Source organism: Pteropus alecto, unplaced genomic scaffold (genome assembly GCF_000325575.1).
Source record: "Pteropus alecto unplaced genomic scaffold, ASM32557v1 scaffold104, whole genome shotgun sequence".
Classification (NCBI taxonomy): Eukaryota; Metazoa; Chordata; class Mammalia; order Chiroptera; family Pteropodidae; genus Pteropus; species Pteropus alecto.
The window spans coordinates 2516582-2538023 of NW_006436664.1; the positions used below are offsets into that span (position 1 = coordinate 2516582).

General features: G+C 34.1%; 1 protein-coding gene across 1 annotated transcript in view; it reads left to right on the plus strand.

Moving 5' to 3' along the window:
* The window catches only part of FBXO33 (F-box protein 33), a gene marked incomplete at its 5' end in the record, with an annotated part of 23205 nt that extends 3631 nt beyond the window's left edge, over window positions 1–19574 (plus strand). The window contains 3 exons of the mRNA XM_025047938.1: window positions 14775–14885; window positions 15453–16138; window positions 17544–19574. Coding sequence (XP_024903706.1) covers window positions 14775–14885; window positions 15453–16138; window positions 17544–17815 — 1069 coding nt within the window. The remainder of the gene's footprint in view (window positions 1–14774; window positions 14886–15452; window positions 16139–17543) is intronic.
* Between the last annotated feature and the right edge of the window lie 1868 nt (window positions 19575–21442).

A 21442-nucleotide genomic window follows, 5' to 3' on the forward strand; every position in this document is an offset into this window, starting at 1 on the left:
TTTTTAAGATCTACAGTAGGTGAAGAGAGGTTTTATATAGGTTGATTTTCCTTTTAAAATTCTGGGTTACAACTCTGAGATGTATGTAGGTTGACCATTTCATGCCAGCTTATATTCCCTATTAGTGGTAGAAGGTCTATTAATAATTCTTAGATTTGGTCTAGGTGATTTTACATGTTCAGTAGAGGGTAGTCTTACCTTTTATGCATCTTAAAATCGATGTAAGTGTTTTTGGACATTTCACATTACTATCTAAAATAATAAGAAATGCCTTGAAGGTATTATCACCAGAACCCCTAGGCCTTGTTTTTCTTGAAATAATTTTTCCCCATCATAGTGTAATAAATATAAATAATAATAGTAGTTCAGTTTTTAGAGCTTAAAGAAGCCTATTGACAGAAAAAGATGTATTAAAATATTTAGGGACTCTGACCAGTCTACCAAGAGGTGGTTGCCTCTACAGAAGAGAGATGAGATGATGGAGACACAACAGACTCCTTAAAATTGACGAATTAAAGTGGTTCCACAGAAATACTTCAAGGTCATTGAGAAGGGTGGAGACTCTAACCTGGGAGTGTTGCTGAGAGGAATTAGGGGACTTTCTAGTCCATACGTACATTCTTAACAATGATCTAGAACTGATAGATGAAGGATGGGAAATAAAGTAAAACTCAACTAAAGATGGTCACAGTAAAATTTTTTTGCCCCTGTTAAATGAAGCTGCCCAGCAGCTTTTGAGCGGTGTGATTAATTATTTCCATTTTAATGTGTTAGTTCTAAAGCAGCTTCAGAAGAGTTCACCCAACTTGACCAGTGTATATAGGACCTAAGATGATAGTTAAAAAAAAAAATCTGTTTTTTTTTCCTCTAAATATTGAGAGCCTACTATGTGAAATAGTGAAGACAGCCTCCCCATTCCCATGGAGTCAGCATTCTAGAGGAAGAAGACAGACAGAAACAAGTAAACAAATGAAAGAAAATGTATTTAGACTGTGAAAATAAAAGAGGACTATGTAATAGTGATTAGGTGGCGATATCAAATAGAGTGGTGAAGGAAAACCACCTGGGAAAAAGACATTTGAGCTGCAGCAATTAATGATGAAGAGTTACACTCTTAAGATCTGAGCAAATAGCATTACAAGCATAAAAAACAGTAAGCACTAAGGCCTTAGACCAGACAAATTTTGGCTGTTGGAGCACTAAGAAAATATGCCAGGACCATGCGATTGAGGGTAAGAGTAATATCATGATGAGCTCTAAGATGTAGAGGGAGGAACAAATGGGGTAGGTTATGTGGACTTGGGAATGAAATTTAGACTATATTCTAAGAATAGAAGTCATTGAAAAACTTTTAAAGGCAAGAGTAATAGGAACTAATTTGCATTTTAAGACAATTATTCTGGTTCTGTGTAATGAGTGAATTACAAGAGGGAGCAAGAGAGAAAGCAGAGAGGCCGATTGGGAAGCTGTTGCAATAATCTAGGCAAGAGGTGATGGAGACAGTGGAGATGAAGAAAAGTGGATGGATTTGCAATGTGTTTTGGAAGTAGAGCCAAGAGGACTAACTAATGGATGCAGATAAAAGGAAGAATCAAATATTTTTCATCATTTCTCTGTAAGACTCAAGTTTTTTTGTTCTTAGTACTGTTAAAGTTATCTTTTAATAGCAACTTCAAACATCGGTCTTATTTTAAATAATCTTTTTTGTGTAACCTCTGGGATTTGAAGAGGATGATAATTCTGTGAGGGTAATTGAGTAAGTGAATTTGTAAAGCTAATTCTGAGAAATCGCTTATAGTTCATGAATCCTAATCAAACTATAAGGAATAAATGCTACTATAAGCTGGTGACATTTCTGGTCTCTAAAACTGTGCTGTCCAGTATGGTAGCCAGTAGCCACATTTAGCTATTTCAGTTTTAATTAAGTAACTAAGATTAAAGATTTAGTTAGTCACACTAGCCATATTTCAAGTGCTCCATAGTCATATGTGGCTAGTGACTACCATATTGGACAGCATAGAATAGAGCATTCCCATCATGGCAGGAAGTTCTGTTGGAGAACATTTCTCTAAGGAGTTTGGTTTTTTGTTTGTTTGATTTAGCTGTGGTCATTCATCAGCATTTGCGAGAAGAGGAAATATGTTATCAAAAAGTGTTATGTGGATATAAACACACTTAATATTGAACATGAACTAAACAAGAATAGAATTAACCTGAAAGCATTTCATGCAGTGAGGTAGATTATTTTAGCTTTTATCAGTTTAGAAAAAGGAAAAATTAAATGTGTTTTATAAGCTACTTTACAGCATTATGAAAGGTTTTATTTTTTTAAGAGTATCTTTTTAAAGCACCAAGTTTTTATGTATTCCCTTTTCATAGGTAATTAGACTAAGCTGTATTGACTGTGATTTCAGGCTGTTTTGCCAGTGATGATACTGTTAGATCAAAGAAATAATTTTGGACCCTCCAAAATGAAAGGAAACACTAAAGTTACCGCCACAGATAAAGTTCCCCAATTCTGAACCACAGAAGAGAGAAAAATCTGGTCATCATAACCAAGACATCAGAAGCCTTTGGGTCCTCAATTATACTAAACAGTCCAACAGAAATACCATAAAAAGATGAAAGGTTTTCAGCCCTCCACAGTTAGACCTTGAGGAGTATTTCTTAGATTCATAGGTAGTTAAGATTGTTTTCCAAGAATTGCTCGAACTAACCCATTGAATCTCTACATGTAGGTTTTTATAAAAGGCTATAAAAAATAGTGATGGTTGCTTGATTCACAGAGAAATCTTAATACATCTCCGAAAACAAGATGTAGAAGAGGTCAGGCAGGTAAGGGGGAAGGTGATGTGGAAATCAGTAGGCCCTTACTAGGCTCTTGTAAGGACTTTGACTTTTACTCTAAGTGTAGTGAGGAGCCATGAAAGGGTTTTGAGTTGAGGAGTGACATGATCTAATATTTCAAAAGGAACATTCTAGCCACTGTGTTGAGAATAGTTTGCAGCAAGACACAAGCATAGAAGCAATGAGCTGGGTTAGGAGACTTTTGCATTAATCCAGGCAAGAGATGATGATGGCATGGAACAGGGTGGGAGCAGTGAAAGTAATGACTAGTATGATTATGTATATATTTTTATCTGGAGGCCTTCTAGAAGTACAACATAAGTATAAAAGATTAGATATAATTGTTCAGCTAAAATTACAATGTTCTTTTAATTGCTGTTCCCTAAATATATCTAAAACTATTTTTCTGTTGGCTGTTTTTGTTCATTTCGTTTTCTTTTGGTGTTAATGATTTGTGCTCTTTAAAAAAAAAAAAAAGAAGAAAGCCTAGGGTTTGGACAGTTTTATTTTCTGAAGATGGCGTATCTTTGGTATTTAGCTCCTTTACCACCAAGTACTTGAAGCACTGCTCTGTTTGTATAGGTTTTACATAAATTTCAATCAGTTTGTTGAATTGCCCCAGAAACTTCCTGCAGTCACTTGGAATTTTCCTTTCCCACTTTTCTCCTCTTTCACTTTCCTGCTTCAGGCAAATCTATTACTGCTTGGAATTTGCCTAAGCGTTGCCCTCATATGAACTATGGGATCAAGATGGTAGGGCTAAGTGGAGAAGAAGAAGCAGGTGGTACTCTGCACAAGGACTCTTCCTTCTTTTTGCCCCCAAATCACTGATCTCATTAGCTATACCACTAGGCCCAGGTAAATCTGTTTCTCTACCCAGACACTCATCATGTGCACTCTTCTTCTATTACATCTTTTCAAGTGGACAAGGAAAAGGGAGGAGGCCAGAGTTGAGCTACATTTTAACCTGGTTTGTTATTCAGATGTTGCTAATAACTTCAAAAATGAATCTCACTCATAGAAACCTCAAAAGGAAATTTTGATCCAAGGCAAAGAAGAAAGGTAGTGAATTGAGGCCAAAGACTTTGATCTTCTGTAGTTTAGACCCACCTTCTCAAGCTACACACCCTCTCCAAACAAAAGTCATATTAGAATCACCACCAGGATCACAGGCTCCGTAAGTCCTAGTCATATTGCCAGTACGACAGAGAGCTGAGTAGGTGTGTTCCTGACAGCCCTTAAAATCCTATGCTGATTTTCCCAGAGAAACAGAGTATTCAACAACTGTATGATGTAGGCACCATTATTACCCGTTTTACAGATGGTAAAACTTGAGTCACAGAGTAGTTGAATAAACTTGTCAGTTACACAATTAGAGAAATGACTGCCTCGTTTTCTAACTTTTTAATGAAATTTTCAAACACAAAAACTAGACACAATGAACAGATTTAATAATTTAAAGATTTTTCCACATTTGCTTTTTCTATATTTACTGAAGTGTTTTAAAACAAATCCAGCATCTTGATGTTATTTTACACTATACCCTTCAGTGTAAAGCTCTGAAAATTATGGACATTTTTATTTATACCACATTGCCATTAATATACTTAACAAAGTTATTAATAATTCCTTAGTCTCACCTGATTTTCTTTAAATGAGTCTTTTTAAAACCTTTATTTCCATTCCAAGAGTCTGAACTCATGTACACTTGAAATGTAGCTGCCATAGCTCTTCGTATCATTGGCACACAATGCATATTTTAATAAATGAGCAAAGAGTAGGAGGGCAGTCTGTAGGCTAAGTTTCTAAGTTGTTATTGCTTAATGATCAGATTTAGCTCTGGATCTGGAACTGATGACTTTTTAAAATAGGATTTAAAAAGAATGCAGTTAAGTTAAAATTCATTCTCTTCTGGCAATAGTATGGCTTTTTGCATGTTTTAGAAAGATTGATTATCAAACACTTTATGATTTTATGTTCTTTCACAACACATTTTAGAATTTGCAAAGGGACTAGTAAGTAGATTGTATCCTATTAATATTACCATAGGAACAGAGCTAAATTAATTTGAAGAATTAAGATGAAAGAAAAACTTTCTAACCAACTGTAATGTTACATGTCTTTTGAGCAATTACATGTTATGGACATTATGCAGGAAAGAACCCTGTTTGCTTCCTTAGTTCACATGCTCATTCAACAATAAATGAATAAATAAAGTAAATAAAACTCAGGTCACAGATCTCATCTTTTGAAAAAAAGGGATTATGTGGCACAATTCCTTTGTTACTAGTATAGTCTCCTGGCCTCAAAATGAGACATCTGTTTATTGCCGTGGTTCAGTAAGTTCTGTTCTAGTGTTGTTGCCTAGATGTTCTTTTCAGCCCCATTTTTATCATCTGAAATAATAATGAGCCACCTGGGGGCTATATGCAGTTTCTTTGGCTTCACCATAGGATCTGTAATTTCATTTCAACATGACATATCTGAAAGTTGCCCTTGAGTTGTCAGTGTTTTTTCCTAAGCTTTAAAGCAAATTGTTTTCTATATCATTTAATAAAATTTCATTTTGAATAGAAAAATAAGTACCTAAATTTTTTTTCCCACAAATGACTGTCATATACTACTCCAAAACATAACATTTATAATTTTTCCAGTAACATTTAATAAGACCACTGTATTCAAGGACATGTTTTAATTACAAGAAACAACATGAACTAAGTGGGAGTTGGAGCCCAGTTTCTCTGCCTAGCTCTGCTCTAACTAGTATTGCAGTCTTAGACAAATCACTTCAGTTTCCTCATCTATAAAGAGAAATTGTTGAGTTGGATGATGCCACAAATCATTCCAGCTTAAAGTATGTCTGTGATTATATTTGTAAGGAAAGTTTGTGTGTGTATTGGTTCTACTGTAACAAGATTATTACCATTCTATTGATGCAAATAGAATTTTTGTTAAATTGCCCTTGAGTGGCATGTTTCTAACATTGCTGTGGTATTTAAAACTGTTGTGTAGCTGAAAGTAAAACAAATCTTCTATAGAGTCCCCTCATATTAAATTATTAAATTTTACTAATATGCAGGTCATTAATTTTTAAATGATTTTAATGTGAATTAAGTTCTTATAAAGGTGATAAGTTATCTAAAGCTACTTTAAATGTCTTTTCTGAATTGCCAAGAAGTATGTGTTTGTAAAAATACAGTATCTTAAAAATACAGAAAAAATAAAGTAAAAAGTTCACCAGAGATAATCGCTGGTAAAATTTGATGTGTCTTTTTGCAAAATAGGAATAATAATTTGCATGTGGTTTTCCATTAATATTATATCTTGGCATTTTTTCACATCATCAAAAATCCTATTATGCATTACTCACCTGCTAGAAATGTCAAATCCAGAACCCTGACTACATCAACTGCTGACAAAGATATGGATCAACAGGAGCTCTCATTCATTGCTGGAAGGAATAGCAAAATGGTGCATTCACTATGGAAAATAATTTGGCAGTTTCTTATAAAACTAAACATACTCTTATAATACGATCTATCAGTCATGCTCCTTGGTATTTATCCAAAGAAGTTGAAAATGTATATCCTCACTAAAACCTGCTTGCAGACTTTTATAGCAGCTTTAGTCATAATTGCCAGAATTGGAAACAACCAAGATGTCTTTCAGTAGGTGAATGGGTATGCTAACTTTGGTACATCCAGCCAGTGGAATTACTATTCAGTGCTAAAAAGAAAAGAGCTATGAAAAAGAGCCATAAAAAGAGACAGAGGAAACTTAAATGCATATTACAGGGTGAAAGAAGGAAATCTGAAAAGGCTACACATACTGTATTATTTCAACTATATGAGATACTACGAAAAACAGATATGGAGACAACAAAAAGATCAGTGGTTGCCAGAGGTGAGTAGGCAAGAGAGATGATAGAGCACAGAGAATTTTAGGGCAGTGAAAAACTCTGTGATATTATAATGATGGATATATGTCATTATACATTGGTCCAGATCCACAGAATGTACCATAAGGTAAATTATGGACTTTGGGTGATTATGATGTGTCATTGTAGGTTTATACTTGATAATAAATGTATCATTCTGGTGAGTAATGTTGTTAATGGGGCGGGGGGATATATAATGGATAGGGAGTAAGTGAGAAATCTCTGTATCTTCCTCTCAGTTTTGTTGTAAACCTAAAACTGCTCTAAAAAAATGAAGTCATTTAAAAATTGTATCATGATAATATGTATATTGGTTATACAGTATTTAAAGTAAATGTTAATTTTTTATACCCTTTTTAGATTTTCAGTTACATTGAGCACTTTAAGACCCCTACAGACCCAAAGTATCTGTAATCTGCTCACATTTTTTTAATATCCTGGCCATCAAGGAAAACTAAACAGAATTTGCATAAATAATCTATCAATTTCCCCTCCCCCTCATCTTTTTGTTTATTTTTGTTGTTGTAATTTTGTGGGATTTTCTAAGTTGAGGTATATAATTGACATATAACATATTTCAGGTATATAACATAATGATTCAATACTTGTATATGTTGCAAAATGATCACACTAAATCCAGTGAATCCCCTCTCCCCATCTTAAACCTAGTGTTTCATTTCTGTGGTCCCTATAAGGCAATAAATCTCACTTGGAAAGCATATCTTCCCTTCTCCCCCCAACTTATGTTGTAAATCATTTGTAGAGAAATGTTATTGACAATGATGTGTTATACATGTAAACATGATAAAGAAAAAAATTTAAATGATAATATATATCATTGTATGTATATACTATATGCATGTGTATGTATATGTATATTCATATATATATATGACAATTGATTTTAAAGTTTATAAGGAGAGAGAAGCAAGACAGACACTACCTGGCTTCAAGAGTTACTGTAAAGCTATAATAATTAAGACAGTGTGCTATTGGCTGCAGAATAGACAATAGGTGGAACAGAATAGAGAGCCTAGAAATTGAACTACATAAATATAGTCAACTGATTTTTGACAAAGGAGCAAAGGCAATACAATGGAGAAATGTTAGTCATTTCAGCAAATAGTTTTGGGACAGCAGGACATCCACATGGGAAAAAAGTGAATCTAGATACCGACTCTATACCCTTCACAAAAATTAACTCAAATTAGATCACAGACCTTAATGTAAAACACAGAACTATAAAACTCCTAGAAGATATATAACATAGGAAAAAATCTAGATAATCTAGAGTTTAGTGATGACTTTTTTAGATATAACACCAAAGGCACAATCCATGAAAAAAAGAATTGATCAACTAGACTTTATTAAAATTGAAAATTCCAGTTCTGAAGGACACTGTTAAGAAATAAGAGAAGCCACAGACTTGAAGAAAATATTTGCAAAGGACAAATATGATAAAGGACTATTAACTAAAATATACAAAAAGTCTATTAAACCCTATTTAAAAAGTGGGCCAAAGACCTGAACAGACCTCTCATCAAAGAAGGTATATAGATGGCAAATAAGCATTTGAGAAGATGCTCCACATCATATGTCATTAGAGAAATGCAAAATAAAACAACAATGAGACAGCACGATACACCTATTAGAATGGCCAAAATCTAAAATACAGACACCACCAAGTGCTAGCAAAGATGGGGACCAACAGAATTTTAATTTATTGCTGGTCTGAATGCAAAATTGTGCAGCCATTTTGAAAGACAGTTTGGCAGTTTCTTACAAAACTAACTCTACTCCATATGATCCAAAAATCATGCTCCTTGATGTTTACCCAAAGGAGTTGAAAACTTTTTTGCCCACACAAAACCCTGCACACAGATGTTTATAGCAGCTTTATTCTTAATTGCCAAAATTAAAAACAACCAAAATGTTCTTCACTAAGTGAATGGATAAATAATCTGTGGTACATCCAAACAATGCAATACTATTCAGTGTTAAGATATGAACTATCAAGCCAGGTAAAGACAAGGAAGAACTTTGAAAGCGTATTATAGAGTGAAAGAAGCCAATCCGAAAAGGCTAAATACTGTACCATTCCAACTACATGACATCTGGAAAAGGCAAAACTATGGAAACAATAAAAAGTTCAGTGTTTGCCAAGAGTTAGCGCTAGAAAAAAAGTGAGCTATCAAGCCATGAAAAGACATGGAGGAAACAAATGCATATTACTAAGTGAAAAAAGTCAATTTGAAAAGACTACATTCCCAACAAGGAGTATAAAAGTTCTAATTGCTGTACATCCTTGACAACACTTAATATTATCAGACTTTTTAATTTTAATTTTAGATATTCTATTGTGTGAGAGTGGTATCTCATTGAGGTTTTCATTTGCATTTCCCTAATGAATAATCAGGGTGAGCATCTTTCCATGTGTAATTTGCCTTTTGTATATCTTCCTTGATACAGCGCCCAAATCTTTTGCCCAAACTCTCACAACTTAATAAGACAAAGCTGGCTGCTTTGTCTTATTAAGTTGTGAGAGTTTCATTATATATTTTGAATACAGGTTTTGTTAAATTAGATTTATGTCCTACAAATATTTTCTTTAGCCCATTGCTTGCCTTTTCATTTTAACTATTTTTTCAAAAGCATAAGGTGTTAATTTTAATGAAAACCAATTTATCAATTTTTTTAATGACATGCTTTTTGTGTCCTATCTAAAAAGTATTTGTCAGACATGGTTCCATAATGTAGTGGTTAGCACATCTGCTTTACATGCAGAAGGTCCTGGGTTTGCGCTCCAGTGGAGCCACGGTCCATGGTCTGCGGCCATGCCACCCTGAACAAGCACGATGTCTGATCTCGGAAGCTAAGCAGTGTCGGGCCTGGTTAGTACTTGGGTAGGAGACCACCTTTGAAGACCAGGTGCTGTAGGCATAAATAATAAATAAATAAAGTATTTGCCTAACCCAAAATCGCAATGTTTTTCTCCTGTGTTTTCTTAAGCAGTATTATAATTTTAGCTGTTAAGTTTAGGTTTATGATCCATTTCAAGTTAATTTTTCTGGATTGTGTGAGCTAAGTATCCAATTATCCTCCCACCATTTTAAAGACTATCATTTTTACATTGGATTGATGTTCCAAATTTGTCAAATGTGCTGATTTTCATTTTATATTCTTTATCTTATACAAAATTAAACATTATGTGAATACATGTGTGACGATATATGCATGGGTCTAGTCTGGATTCTCTGCTCTGTTCCATTGCTCTGTGTCTGTGTTCAAGCCAGTACCACCTGTTTATAATCTGTTGCTTCAAGTCTTGAAGTCAGATAGTGTACGTAATCTAACTTTGTGCTTTTCAAAATTGTTTTGGCTATTCTAACTCATTTGCTTTCTCTTATAAATTTTAGAAAAGGCCTGCTGGATTGTGTTGAATCTATTGATAATTTGACATGATAACAATATTCAATCTTCCAATAAACAGTATATTTTATTTATCCATTTCTCTAGGTCTTTTTTGATTTCTCTTAACAGTTTTTGTAGTTTTCAGTGTATAGGACCTGTACTTTTGTTAGATTTATTCCTAAGCATTTCATATTTTTGATGCTGTTATAAATAGTACTGTTTTTTAAATTTCAATTTCTAAATGTTAATTGTTAGTGTATAGAATACAGTTGATATTTACATACTGACTTTGTATTCTGTGACCTTACTAATAAACTAACTTATTCACATTCTAGTAACTTTTTTTTAGATTCGTTAGAATTAGTTCAGAGTCATTTTTCCTTCTTATGTCTGGTCATTTTGGATGCCATACATTGTTATTTTTACATTATTGAGTCTTGTATTTTTTAATTATCATTATTCCTTAAAGAGTATTGGGCTTTGATCTGACACATAGTTAATTTATGTATAATTAATTTGATCCTTTGAACTTTGTCTTTAGGCTTTATTAGGCAGATCCAAAATACCCTTTATCTAGGGCTAAGTAATCTCTACGAAGGCATGGCTTTTCTGAGAACTCTACCCGATGTCCCTCTGTTTACAAGATCTACCTCTGGCTGGTGGGAACATAAACTCTTCCCAACACTGTGTGTGCTCTACTACTTTCCAGTAGTACTTTATCCAGCCTTGTACAGTTTCACCCCACACATGTGCACATCATTACTCAGCGAATGACTGGATTAATGTCCTGACAAACCCTTCTGCAAATTGGTAGAGCTCTCTGTGCAGCTCCCTTGTCTCTGATAACTCTGCCCTGCAAATTCTAACCATGTTGGATTCCCCAAAATCTCTGTCTCTTCAACTTAGACCACTGGTCTCTGTTTGCGTACCCCCACCCTGTGATGTAGAATGGAAACTCTAGGCCATTATCTGAGACAGTGATGGTGCGCATCTCATTTTTTTTCCACCTTTCAGCAAATCACAGTTCTATATTATTTATTGTCCAATATCTGAAAACAGTTGTTTCATAGGTTTTGTCCAGTTTTCTAGTTGTTTACAGTGGGAGGGTAGTTCTCATGGCTGTTTAATCTTTTGTAGAAGAAGTAAAAATTTTTGATATCTTTTAATACCATAAGGACAGTGTAATGGATATGTAATAGTAACTAATGGAAGCTGGATTGAAAGGGAAAAAATATTGAGATTGTATGACTTGTATAGGACTCTCCTTTGAATATTATTAGAATTGAATGTGATACCTTTTTTCTACTTTATATGTAAACTCATTCTCCAAAAATAAATATTCATTCTTTTAGGAGTCCTTAAATTTATCATTCTTTCTAGAAGAGATTATTACAAGCACACAATCTCTCTATAATTCATAAATATAGCGGCAACTTTAGAAAAAAGAAAAGGTAAAAGGGAAGATACTTCAAAAGCAATCATAGTTACATAGAGTAACATTTCCTTTAGAGTTTGATGTGGCAGCCATCCTCTCAAGAACAATTTTATATCCTTTTATTAAAATGGAGAAAAACGCTTCTTTTAAGTTGATATCATCCTTTGAAATATTTTTAAGAATACAGTTTTTCTGGTAGCCACATGGAAATTGGCTAGATTTACAAGAAAAAACCTTAGATTATTTCTATTTGTAATTCTAATATTTTCCTTGACATGATCTACATTGGCTATTTTATATAAACCTTTTCCCATTTACCAGTTGGATTCTTAATGTTTTTGCTTTTGATTTACGTGGAGTTCTTTTATATATAAAAGATAACTAAGATTTGTTACAAATGTTTTTTTCACTGTTTGCTCTTTTTAGTGAAGTGTGCTATTGAATATCAAGTTTTTCATTTTTGTATAGTCAAAATTTTATTTCTGATTTATTCCGTTATTTCTAAGCTTAGAAAGTCTTATCCCTCAGAAATTAGATAAAAATTTATTGCACTTTCATACCACTTCTACTTTGATTTGATTTTTTTTTAATATGTAATAATATCTGCAGATTGTTTTGATCTGTTGAGTCAGAATTGGCTCTAATTTAATTTTTGTCTGAAACTGCTAATCACTTGTCTCATTAAATATCCCTTTGCCTTCTCTGTTGATTTGTAATACCTTCTTTATCATTTATTAAACTCTTTCATGTAACAATATTTTTGGCTGTTTGTTCTAGCCCATTGATTTGTCTTCCTGTTTTTCTAATATCATTACTGATTTTGATGCTGTGGCTGCATAGTATGCTTTACTATCTGGTATGGAAGGTCCTTCATCCTTCCCTGTCCTCCTAATCAGAAGCTATTTGCACTCTTTTTCTCTGCCTCTCTACTGGAGACTTTTATGTATTCTCAAGTCCTTCCATCTCTCCTTTTCACAGTAAATTTTTTTTAAGATTTGTCTGTATCCACTATCCTTGCTCACATCCAATCTTACCTCTTCTCATCACACCACAAAACAACTTCCGTTCTGTTCACCATGCTGCTAAGCCCAATGGCCTCAGAGTAGTATTTGATGCTGCCATTGATCACTTTATTCTTTGTGAAACAGTTATCCCTTGGTTTCTGTGATTTCCAAACTGCTGACTTTTCTCAAACTTCTAACCTCTTCTTTGCAGCCTCATGCTTATCTAAATTAAATATTGAAGCTCCTCACAACTTTTTGCCTGCTTTTCTTCTCATTTATACTCTTACCCTAAGCCCCATTGCCCCAACTCATGACTTCAGTTGTCATCCAGATAACTGCTCAGCTCCAGACCTGGAATTGCCTACTTAACATATTAACTTGACTATCTTAAAGTCACCTCAAGTTCAATATATGCAAAATAGAGTTCATAATATATTTTTTTACTTCACCACCACTCCCATCCCCTGAAAAAGCCCTAATTAATTTCTAACTCATTTCTAAGACTCCCTGTCTCAATGAAAAGCTCTACCTTCCATGCAGTTCTACAACTCAGAAAATTTAGGACTTGTTCTTGACTACTGTCTCCCTCATTCCATATAGCTAATCCAGCACCCCTTCCTGTCCATTTTAGCTCCTAAATACAGCTTTTAAACTGTTCATTTTCTTCACCTCTACCACCAAAAACCCAGTTCAAGCTACCGTTATCTCTCATCTCTGTTACTAAAATACTTTCTAACGGGTCTCCTCACTTTGACTCCTTCTTCCAGGTTGCTTTAATGCTACAACATTTTCCAGACACAAATTTAATGTTATTCCCTGCTTAAAACCATTTTGGGGCTCTTTTTTTGAAGACAAAAACCAAAATTTTTTATTTATCATAGAACTTTAGCTCTACATTCTCATTTCATTTTATATTCACTCTATCTACTCTGGATTCCTTTCAGTGTCTCAAGCTCACTCTTGAAGCTCCCTGCAACTTCAGGGGCCCTACACATGCTTTTCCTTTTTCCTATAATGCTCTCTCCTTACCCTCCTCCTCCTGGTTAACTCCCCTGTATCTTTAAGGCCCCCTTTTAATCTTTATTTAGAGAAACCTTTTCTGACTTACACAGTGTCAAATACCCCATAATATGCACTTGATCACTGTCTTGTCTCTAGTAGAGCACACAGTGCCTGGCATTTAGTAGGCTCTCAGATAATTTTTTGTTGAATGAATAAATTAATTAATGATTAATCTTCAGGGTAGATTTTAGCATCATCAGGCTTTTTAGTGAAACTAAGGTTATTAATTTAGGAAAACGTGATGTACTATTAAGAAATGTTATTTTTCTATACTTAAATCTTTTACCGCTCTTGTGATACACATTTCTTATTAAAGTTATCCAAAGTTTTGTTTTATAAGTAATATCTCTAATAGATTATTATTGGCATTTATGTTTTTTTTACATATCCAGTTTTTAGTTTTCTCTTACTTTAGAATTTTAATATTAGAAAAGTATGTGTTTTGTAACAAAAATTACCTCAAACTGAAAGATTTTTATATTGCTTTTTACTTGTCTTGACTATAAGCTATACACTTGATCATAAAACTGGAGAAGGTTCTCTAGATTTTAGTCAAAGAATATTTCTTAATGAGAAGATACCCCACCCTTGAGCATTTAACACATAGTGACAAAGTTAACTGGTTTGGGAAATTTTTATATTATAATTAACATCTATGTAAAACTTAGCTTACACAGCTCTTTCATATGTTACTTGTTATCTATTCATCTCTAAACCCTTTAAATACAACTTTCCATTTTTAAGCAGTATATCTTATAAACTTTATATTAAAGTAGGTATTATTACTGATAAAGAATTGAGTCCTCAGGGATATTAAGAGACTTTTCCGTGGTTATTAAAATACTGAGTTTCTGAAATAATTACTTCCCAGTCCTCATTCTGTAAAGTTTATGCTGTTTCTTCTGCATCATGTTACTTGTCATTGTATGTGAAAAGCAATCTGAAAGTACTTAATTGGATTCTAAGTAAGTTATAAGGTAAAAACTTTTCTCAAATATCCCTTCTGAGTATTTTTATTTTTAATATTTATATTTTCATGTATTATTTAGACAATCATTTTAAATTATTTTTTTAATAGGAACCTTCAGAAATTTAGCCTTTTTGGAGACATAAGCATTCTACAGCAGCAAGGAAATTTGTCAAATACATACCTCAGCAAAGTGGACCCTGATGGCAAAAAAATTAAGCAGTAAGTTATATAGTACATGGAAAAGGGCTTATATTAGTAATAATTTTACGTTTTTTTCTGAGAAATTGTAAGATACAATCAGAAGAGTAATGTTTTCTTTTTTTCCTAAAAAGAACATGTCCTGGAAATGTCTTAACTGTGAAGTACAGTGATCAGTATATGCCATTCTGTGTCATAAATCTTTAAGACAAATCAAAGAATTTTCTGGGTAATTAATTGCTTTTTAAAACTATTATTTCTGTGCTTGCCTTTGTTAGAACACAAATTGTATATCATCAGTCTTTTCTACCATCCTGGTGTAAAATGCTGCTTTCTTTGGATGGAGAACATGTTTCTATTAGGTTTATAGTACAGCTATATGTTGAATATATATGTTTCATACCTTATTATATTTTAATGTGAATTTTAATGGTATTTATGATAATAAGGTGCGTTGGATAGAAATTAACTGAGAAAAAATGGATCTCAATATTGCATGCCATTTCGTTGCCTATTTTCAAAAGTCAATGTTAAAAGATTAAAGCTAAAATGTTAACAGGATTGTTGTGGCATGTGGTTTCCTTACAGAATTCAGCAGCTATTTGAAGAAATACTGAGTAATAGTAGGCAACTGAAGTGGCTATCCTGTGGGTTTATGCTGGAAATAGTAACCCCAACATCACTGTCATCTCTCTCAAACTCTATTGCCAACACCATGGAGCACCTGAGTTTACTGGACAACAATATTCCTGGTAACAGCACCCTTATCACTGCAGTGGAACTGGAGCGATTTGTGAATCTACGCTCACTTGCCCTGGATTTCTGTGATTTTACAGCTGAGATGGCAAGAGTCTTAACCGATAACAACCATGTGCCTTTGCAGCGACTGTCTCTCCTGGTCCACAATGTTTCCGTGATGCACAAGTCTCTGGACAACATGCCAAATGATGAGCATTGGAAAGCCTTGTCACGGAAGAGCACCAGCCTTCGGGTCTATATAATGGCTTTTGATATCAAGAGTGAAGATATGTTAAAGATTCTGAAACCCAGTATACCACTAGAGAGGATTCATTTTGATAGCTATATCACTTGTGTTTCGGGGGCTATTGTCGATCTTATATCCAGGCAGTATGACAAGTTCCTCACTCATTTTATATTAATGAATGATGTGATTGACACGTCTGGTTTCCCAGATCTTAGTGACAACCGAAACGAAGATCCGTTGGTTTTATTAGCATGGAGGTGCACAAAGCTCTCTCTTCTGGCAATTCACGGTAGGTGATTTTTGTTCACTATAATCTGATATTAATATTAAACCTAAAACATTTTATGCTAATAAAAAGATAGCACTGGCACTTAACAGTTTCAAGAAATCTTATATATATGTGTGTATTACAAATTTATATGCAAATGTTTATACTTTAATATAAAGTTTATAAGATATACCGCTTAAAAATGGAAAGTTGTATTTCTACCCCAAGAGTTCTTGGAGTTCTCTGTTACTTTGTTCTTCCACCATGTGATTGATGGCATTTCACAAAAATGACATTTGAAATGAATTTATCTAAGAAAACATGTATTTACCTACAGTAGACATATTTCCTCTAATCACAGATCTCTTAACACAAAAGGAAGAGAAAGTATGATTTCTTTCATGCTCGCTGTCTCATGTTCTAGATTCTAGGTTTCAACGTATTAATTTATATGACCTTTTTTTTAAATGCTGGCTCCGTAGATTGGGCATATGCTTATTTCATAGTGGAGCCTTTCACCTTAATGTGATCTGTTCTCATTGGGAGAGAGTTGCAATTCTGACAAATTAAAAGAGCATTTTACTTCCTTTTTTGGTACTTACAAGACATTTACAAGATATAAAATAGAAAGTCTCTATGAACATCTTAAACTCTATTAGCTCTGTTACATTATTTTTTAAATTATTTTTTAGCTCACATTCGTGTCTTGCTTTTCAAGTTTTGCTTTATAATTTGGTCAGCCAGCACTGGTAGTAGCAAAGAATAGACCAATTATCAAGTTAATAATACAATGAGGATTTTGTATAGGATAAAGAAATGTCATGTTATTCAAAAGTTAATTTAACCCAGTCTTTTTAAAGCTTTTTTCTTTTAAGAAATAAGATGTTACATACAGCTAAAGCCCCTCCATGCATTCCCCTTTATTCCTTCCCAGAGGTAGTTATTCTGAAGTTAGTATATGTCATTCCCATGACTGTTCTGTATTTTACGTATTTGCTACTGAGAATTAACAATTTATCTTTAAAGTTTAAGGTGTCACTTTATAACTTTGGACTATGAATTATTTTTCACTAATGAAAAATACCAATTTACTATGGATTGTTAATGGATACACATATATGAAATTTTAAATTGGTTCTTTATGATACATTACTATCCAAAGCTATAAAAGTATACTTTAATTTCACTAAATGCTGTGATATCAGAAAGGGGTTACAGAACCTTCCAGTTCACTAACCATAGTGATGTTCTTGGAGACAATATCAAACTCTTAGTCTTTTTTGTTTTTTCTGGCCTTAATATATTTTTAAAGGAAAAGGACCAAAGCGGTAATTGAGATACAAATTTGTGGAAAAGACTAGCTTAACAAATAGACAAAATAAAAATACAAGGGAATGACAGTGCTTGTCTTTTGCTTATTTTTAAGGTTACACAGTGTGGGCACACAACCTCATTGCCATTGCTCGTCTTCGTGGCTCTGATCTAAAAGTACTTGAAGTCACTGAAGAAAGCATTGACTTTGACCAAGGTGAACTGGCCGACCAGGATGTGGATCCAGTGCATAACCTTATTGAGCAGGTATCCCTGGGCCTGGGTCAACCTTGGCATGCAGTCATGGACATCGAATCACTCAGTGTCTTCACTGAACCAAATCGTCATTTTTACAGAGAGATGCAAAGCTTCAGCGAAGACATTTAGCTTTTTTTAAATGTACAATTCCTGTGGTTACATATGCAAGTAGGGTCCTATTATGTTTTTTTCAGTAGTGTGAATTAATCCCATTGTGCTGTGTGTAATCAGTATTAGCTTCATAGAATTATATATGTATATTCTACTTCTTGATCAAAGAACGTAGTCGGGTATTGGTTTAGAAGTTCAGAGTGACAATGTATAGGGTTTTCACGGTTAATGGACTTGTTACCAAACCTTAAGAATATACACCCGAAGGATGTCTGAGGTTGCTGGCTAACTTTATTTTCCACTGAGTTTCTCTGCCTTTTTGATGTTTTTATTCTTTGTTTGTCAGAGTTCAGAACTCAGGAGCCAAAATATTTTTATACATATATAGATATATATCCATAGCCTGGTGGATTTGTATGCAATGCACTGCATTCACGCTTTCTAATAGCATTTCATTAATTTTCATTTGAAATGGAAGGGAGGATAATATCTCAAATGAGTTATCTTGAACAGAAAAGCCAAGACTTTAACTTTCATTACATATATAAAATTGATATCACCAATTCCTATTCTGAATTTTGTATAGTACTAGGTTAGTTAGAACATTGCTTAACCCTTTTTTTTTAATGCATTTACATAAACAAATACTCAGATTGTTGGATTTTTTAATACTATATCTGACATAATTTTATTCATCAATTACATTATACATTCAAGTTAGCTTTTTAGCCCAGATTTCAAATAGTGGAGGAAGAAAACTATATTCCAGGGTAAAACCTCCTAAAAGAAAATCGAAAAACAGAGTCGTAAACACATATACTTGCAAACAAACATTAGTCGTGAAATCCCTAGCAACAAGTCACTGGATTTTTCTCTGTCAGCGCGCGTGTCAGCTGCCAAAGAATAGACTTTACTGAAGAAGTGCCCACATGCTGGCAGGGGCCGGCCCACTCTGGCCAGCCAGATACTGCTAGATTGTAATATTTAAGGTCGAATTTCGACCTGTGGTACACAGCTGTGCTGTGGCTCAGTCAGCAACCTCAGAACTCTGAAAAAAAAAAAAAAGAAAAAAAAAACCATGCACCTGTTTCACTGTGAATAGTGAATGTAAAGGAAGAAAGGAAAAACTGAAAGCTTGTTCTATCACAGGTATGAGCTGCTATGATACATGAAGAACATTCCATGAAGTATGTTTTAAAACCTTGTTATATCTGAGAGGCTTTAAAAGCCGATTTAACTGTTTCAGGGCAACCGCGGTACAGACGTGGTCTCTGTGAGACTTCCACCTGACCCCAGTTTTAAGTGGTACGAATGTTGTGCATTTAATGTTAAAGGACAGTCTGCAATAATAAAGTAAGTAGCCAACGTGGGTGCCCAGCAGTGCTGAGACCTGGCTGCTCTATTGTAAGCTTTGGAAACACAATTTATGCAACAGATGTCCAGATATGATTCTATTTATGGAAAAAGTTTATATGTGTTTTACAAATGGTTTTACCATCTTATATTAAAATGACCTTTTGACAGGTGTGCACTGTTTTGTCTCCAGTGAGCACATACCATGCGGATTTTATATGTACATCAGTAGTGTGAATCCACTGGCACAGTGTGTGTAAATGCCAGATGTGGTGAGATTTTATCTTATAGATGTGATCAGATAAAATAACTCCTGACAGAAACTGTAAGGAAACCAGCTGAATGTTTGACCTGATGACTGATGTTATATGGTTTATGTTAAATGTATATTCTTTTAATCAATGAATAAAGCATTAAAAAGTGATCATTGAAATATATTTTATTGTATATGAAGCATGAAAACTTCTAGTGTTACATAAACTGCAATAATCCTTATATTGTGTATAATCATATGCTAGCTCCTATTGTCATCTAGGTAGCAAAGCTTAAATTTGAGAATATATCATAAAAAGTCAAGCTAAATAGTTTGAAGAGCTTTAATTTTTTTTAACTCACTTTGGCAAAATGCAAGCTCAAAAGCAAACAGTAGACTGGTTAGCACAAAATCCAGGTGTGTTATTCATTTAGAATACTTTATTGATACAGTAAAACTTAATTTATAGACTCTAAGAACTTATTTTTTAAAATTCCTATGATGGATACAAAAATACGTAAGCGTGCCAGTACTAAATAGTTCATAAACCCCTACGTTGCTTTAGTTTGGCTTTGCCATCTCCATTCTTCGTCGTTCAGACAAATAATTGCCATTTATGAGAAAGAAAAATGGCTTCTTTTCCTTCTTCCATCTTTCCTTAATCAGTCTAGACACTGCCTCTTCTAGGCGCACTGCCTCATCTTGGAATAATCTGGTGTTCACAAAGAACTGTCATCCTGCCTACTGCTTCCTCTTTAGACATCTAATTCTTTTGAAAAAATCAACATGTTTATGCATTTAAAATACCAAAATAGGACCCAAAATGTATGAAAAAGAAAATCTGTTTATATATATGAGTAGCATTCAAGTGAAGGTTGGTATAGTAAGGCACTAAACTGAGAGGCTCAACATGTTTTCTACTGTACGCTCTGACTCTAATGCCACACAATCACACTCTTCCTTGAGCTTCAGTGTCCTCCTCTGTGAAATGAGGGATTGGACTTGGTTACCTAAAACTGATTCTTCATTGAAAATTTCAACCCTTGTTAGCCTAACAGCTTATAGATATGTACAAGATCATCGTTGAACAAATGTATTAAATATTTTCAAAACATAGCTTACTAAACTATGAAATATACATATCTAAAATTACTTTCCCATTTCCCCTACCAGTCTAGGAATTAAAAAGTTAGGGATTTGGTGGAGCAGGGCTTGGGAAGGACAGTATGCTTATGGTTGAACATGCAGAATCAAACTAAATTGCTTGGGGCTTATAGCATGAATCAGACTTGATTATGAAGTCAGTACAGTGGTGCTAATGAAAACCCAGTGACCACACCACATTGTCTATATCGATGCTTCCCAACATTTTTCATATCCTGACACAGAAAATATTGTACAGCAAACTGATATAAACTGGAAGAAATTGGAGCAAAAAAACAAACCCATAATTGAGAAAAATGCAGATTGGGGGAAATATTAAATTTGCATAGAACTTTCAAATAAAATCTTGTCAAATGTTTCCAATGATAACCTCTTAAAACCTAATATTGCTACCAAGTGAGAAACATCTCACAAATAAATGATTTTTAACTTTTTTTTCCACAACCATTCAAAAACTTATGCAGCTGAAATTATACTTAAGAAATTTAACTGCTCTACATGTAAATGTAGATTTCTTATAATGTGAATTAATTTCAAATTCAAGTAATTTTTGCATTACAAGTATTTCAAACTAATGATGCAGCTCTAATTTGTAGTCTCCCATATGTAACCCTAGAATAGCCACCACCAAGAGTGCAGGTCAGCCACCAACAGAAGTATCTGATTTATATGAAAGCAATTAGGTCTGCAGGGCCCCCTCCTCCCACCTCCAGCTCCCAACCAGGTACATCTGAGGCTTCACACCTGGACTTTCATATCTTTTCTTTGGACACCTGGAACATACTTCTCCCACAGCTTCATAGACCACCACCACCAGCACCCCACCACCCCAGAATTCAGGTAGCCCGGAGAGTCATCTCTCTGGTACGATCTCC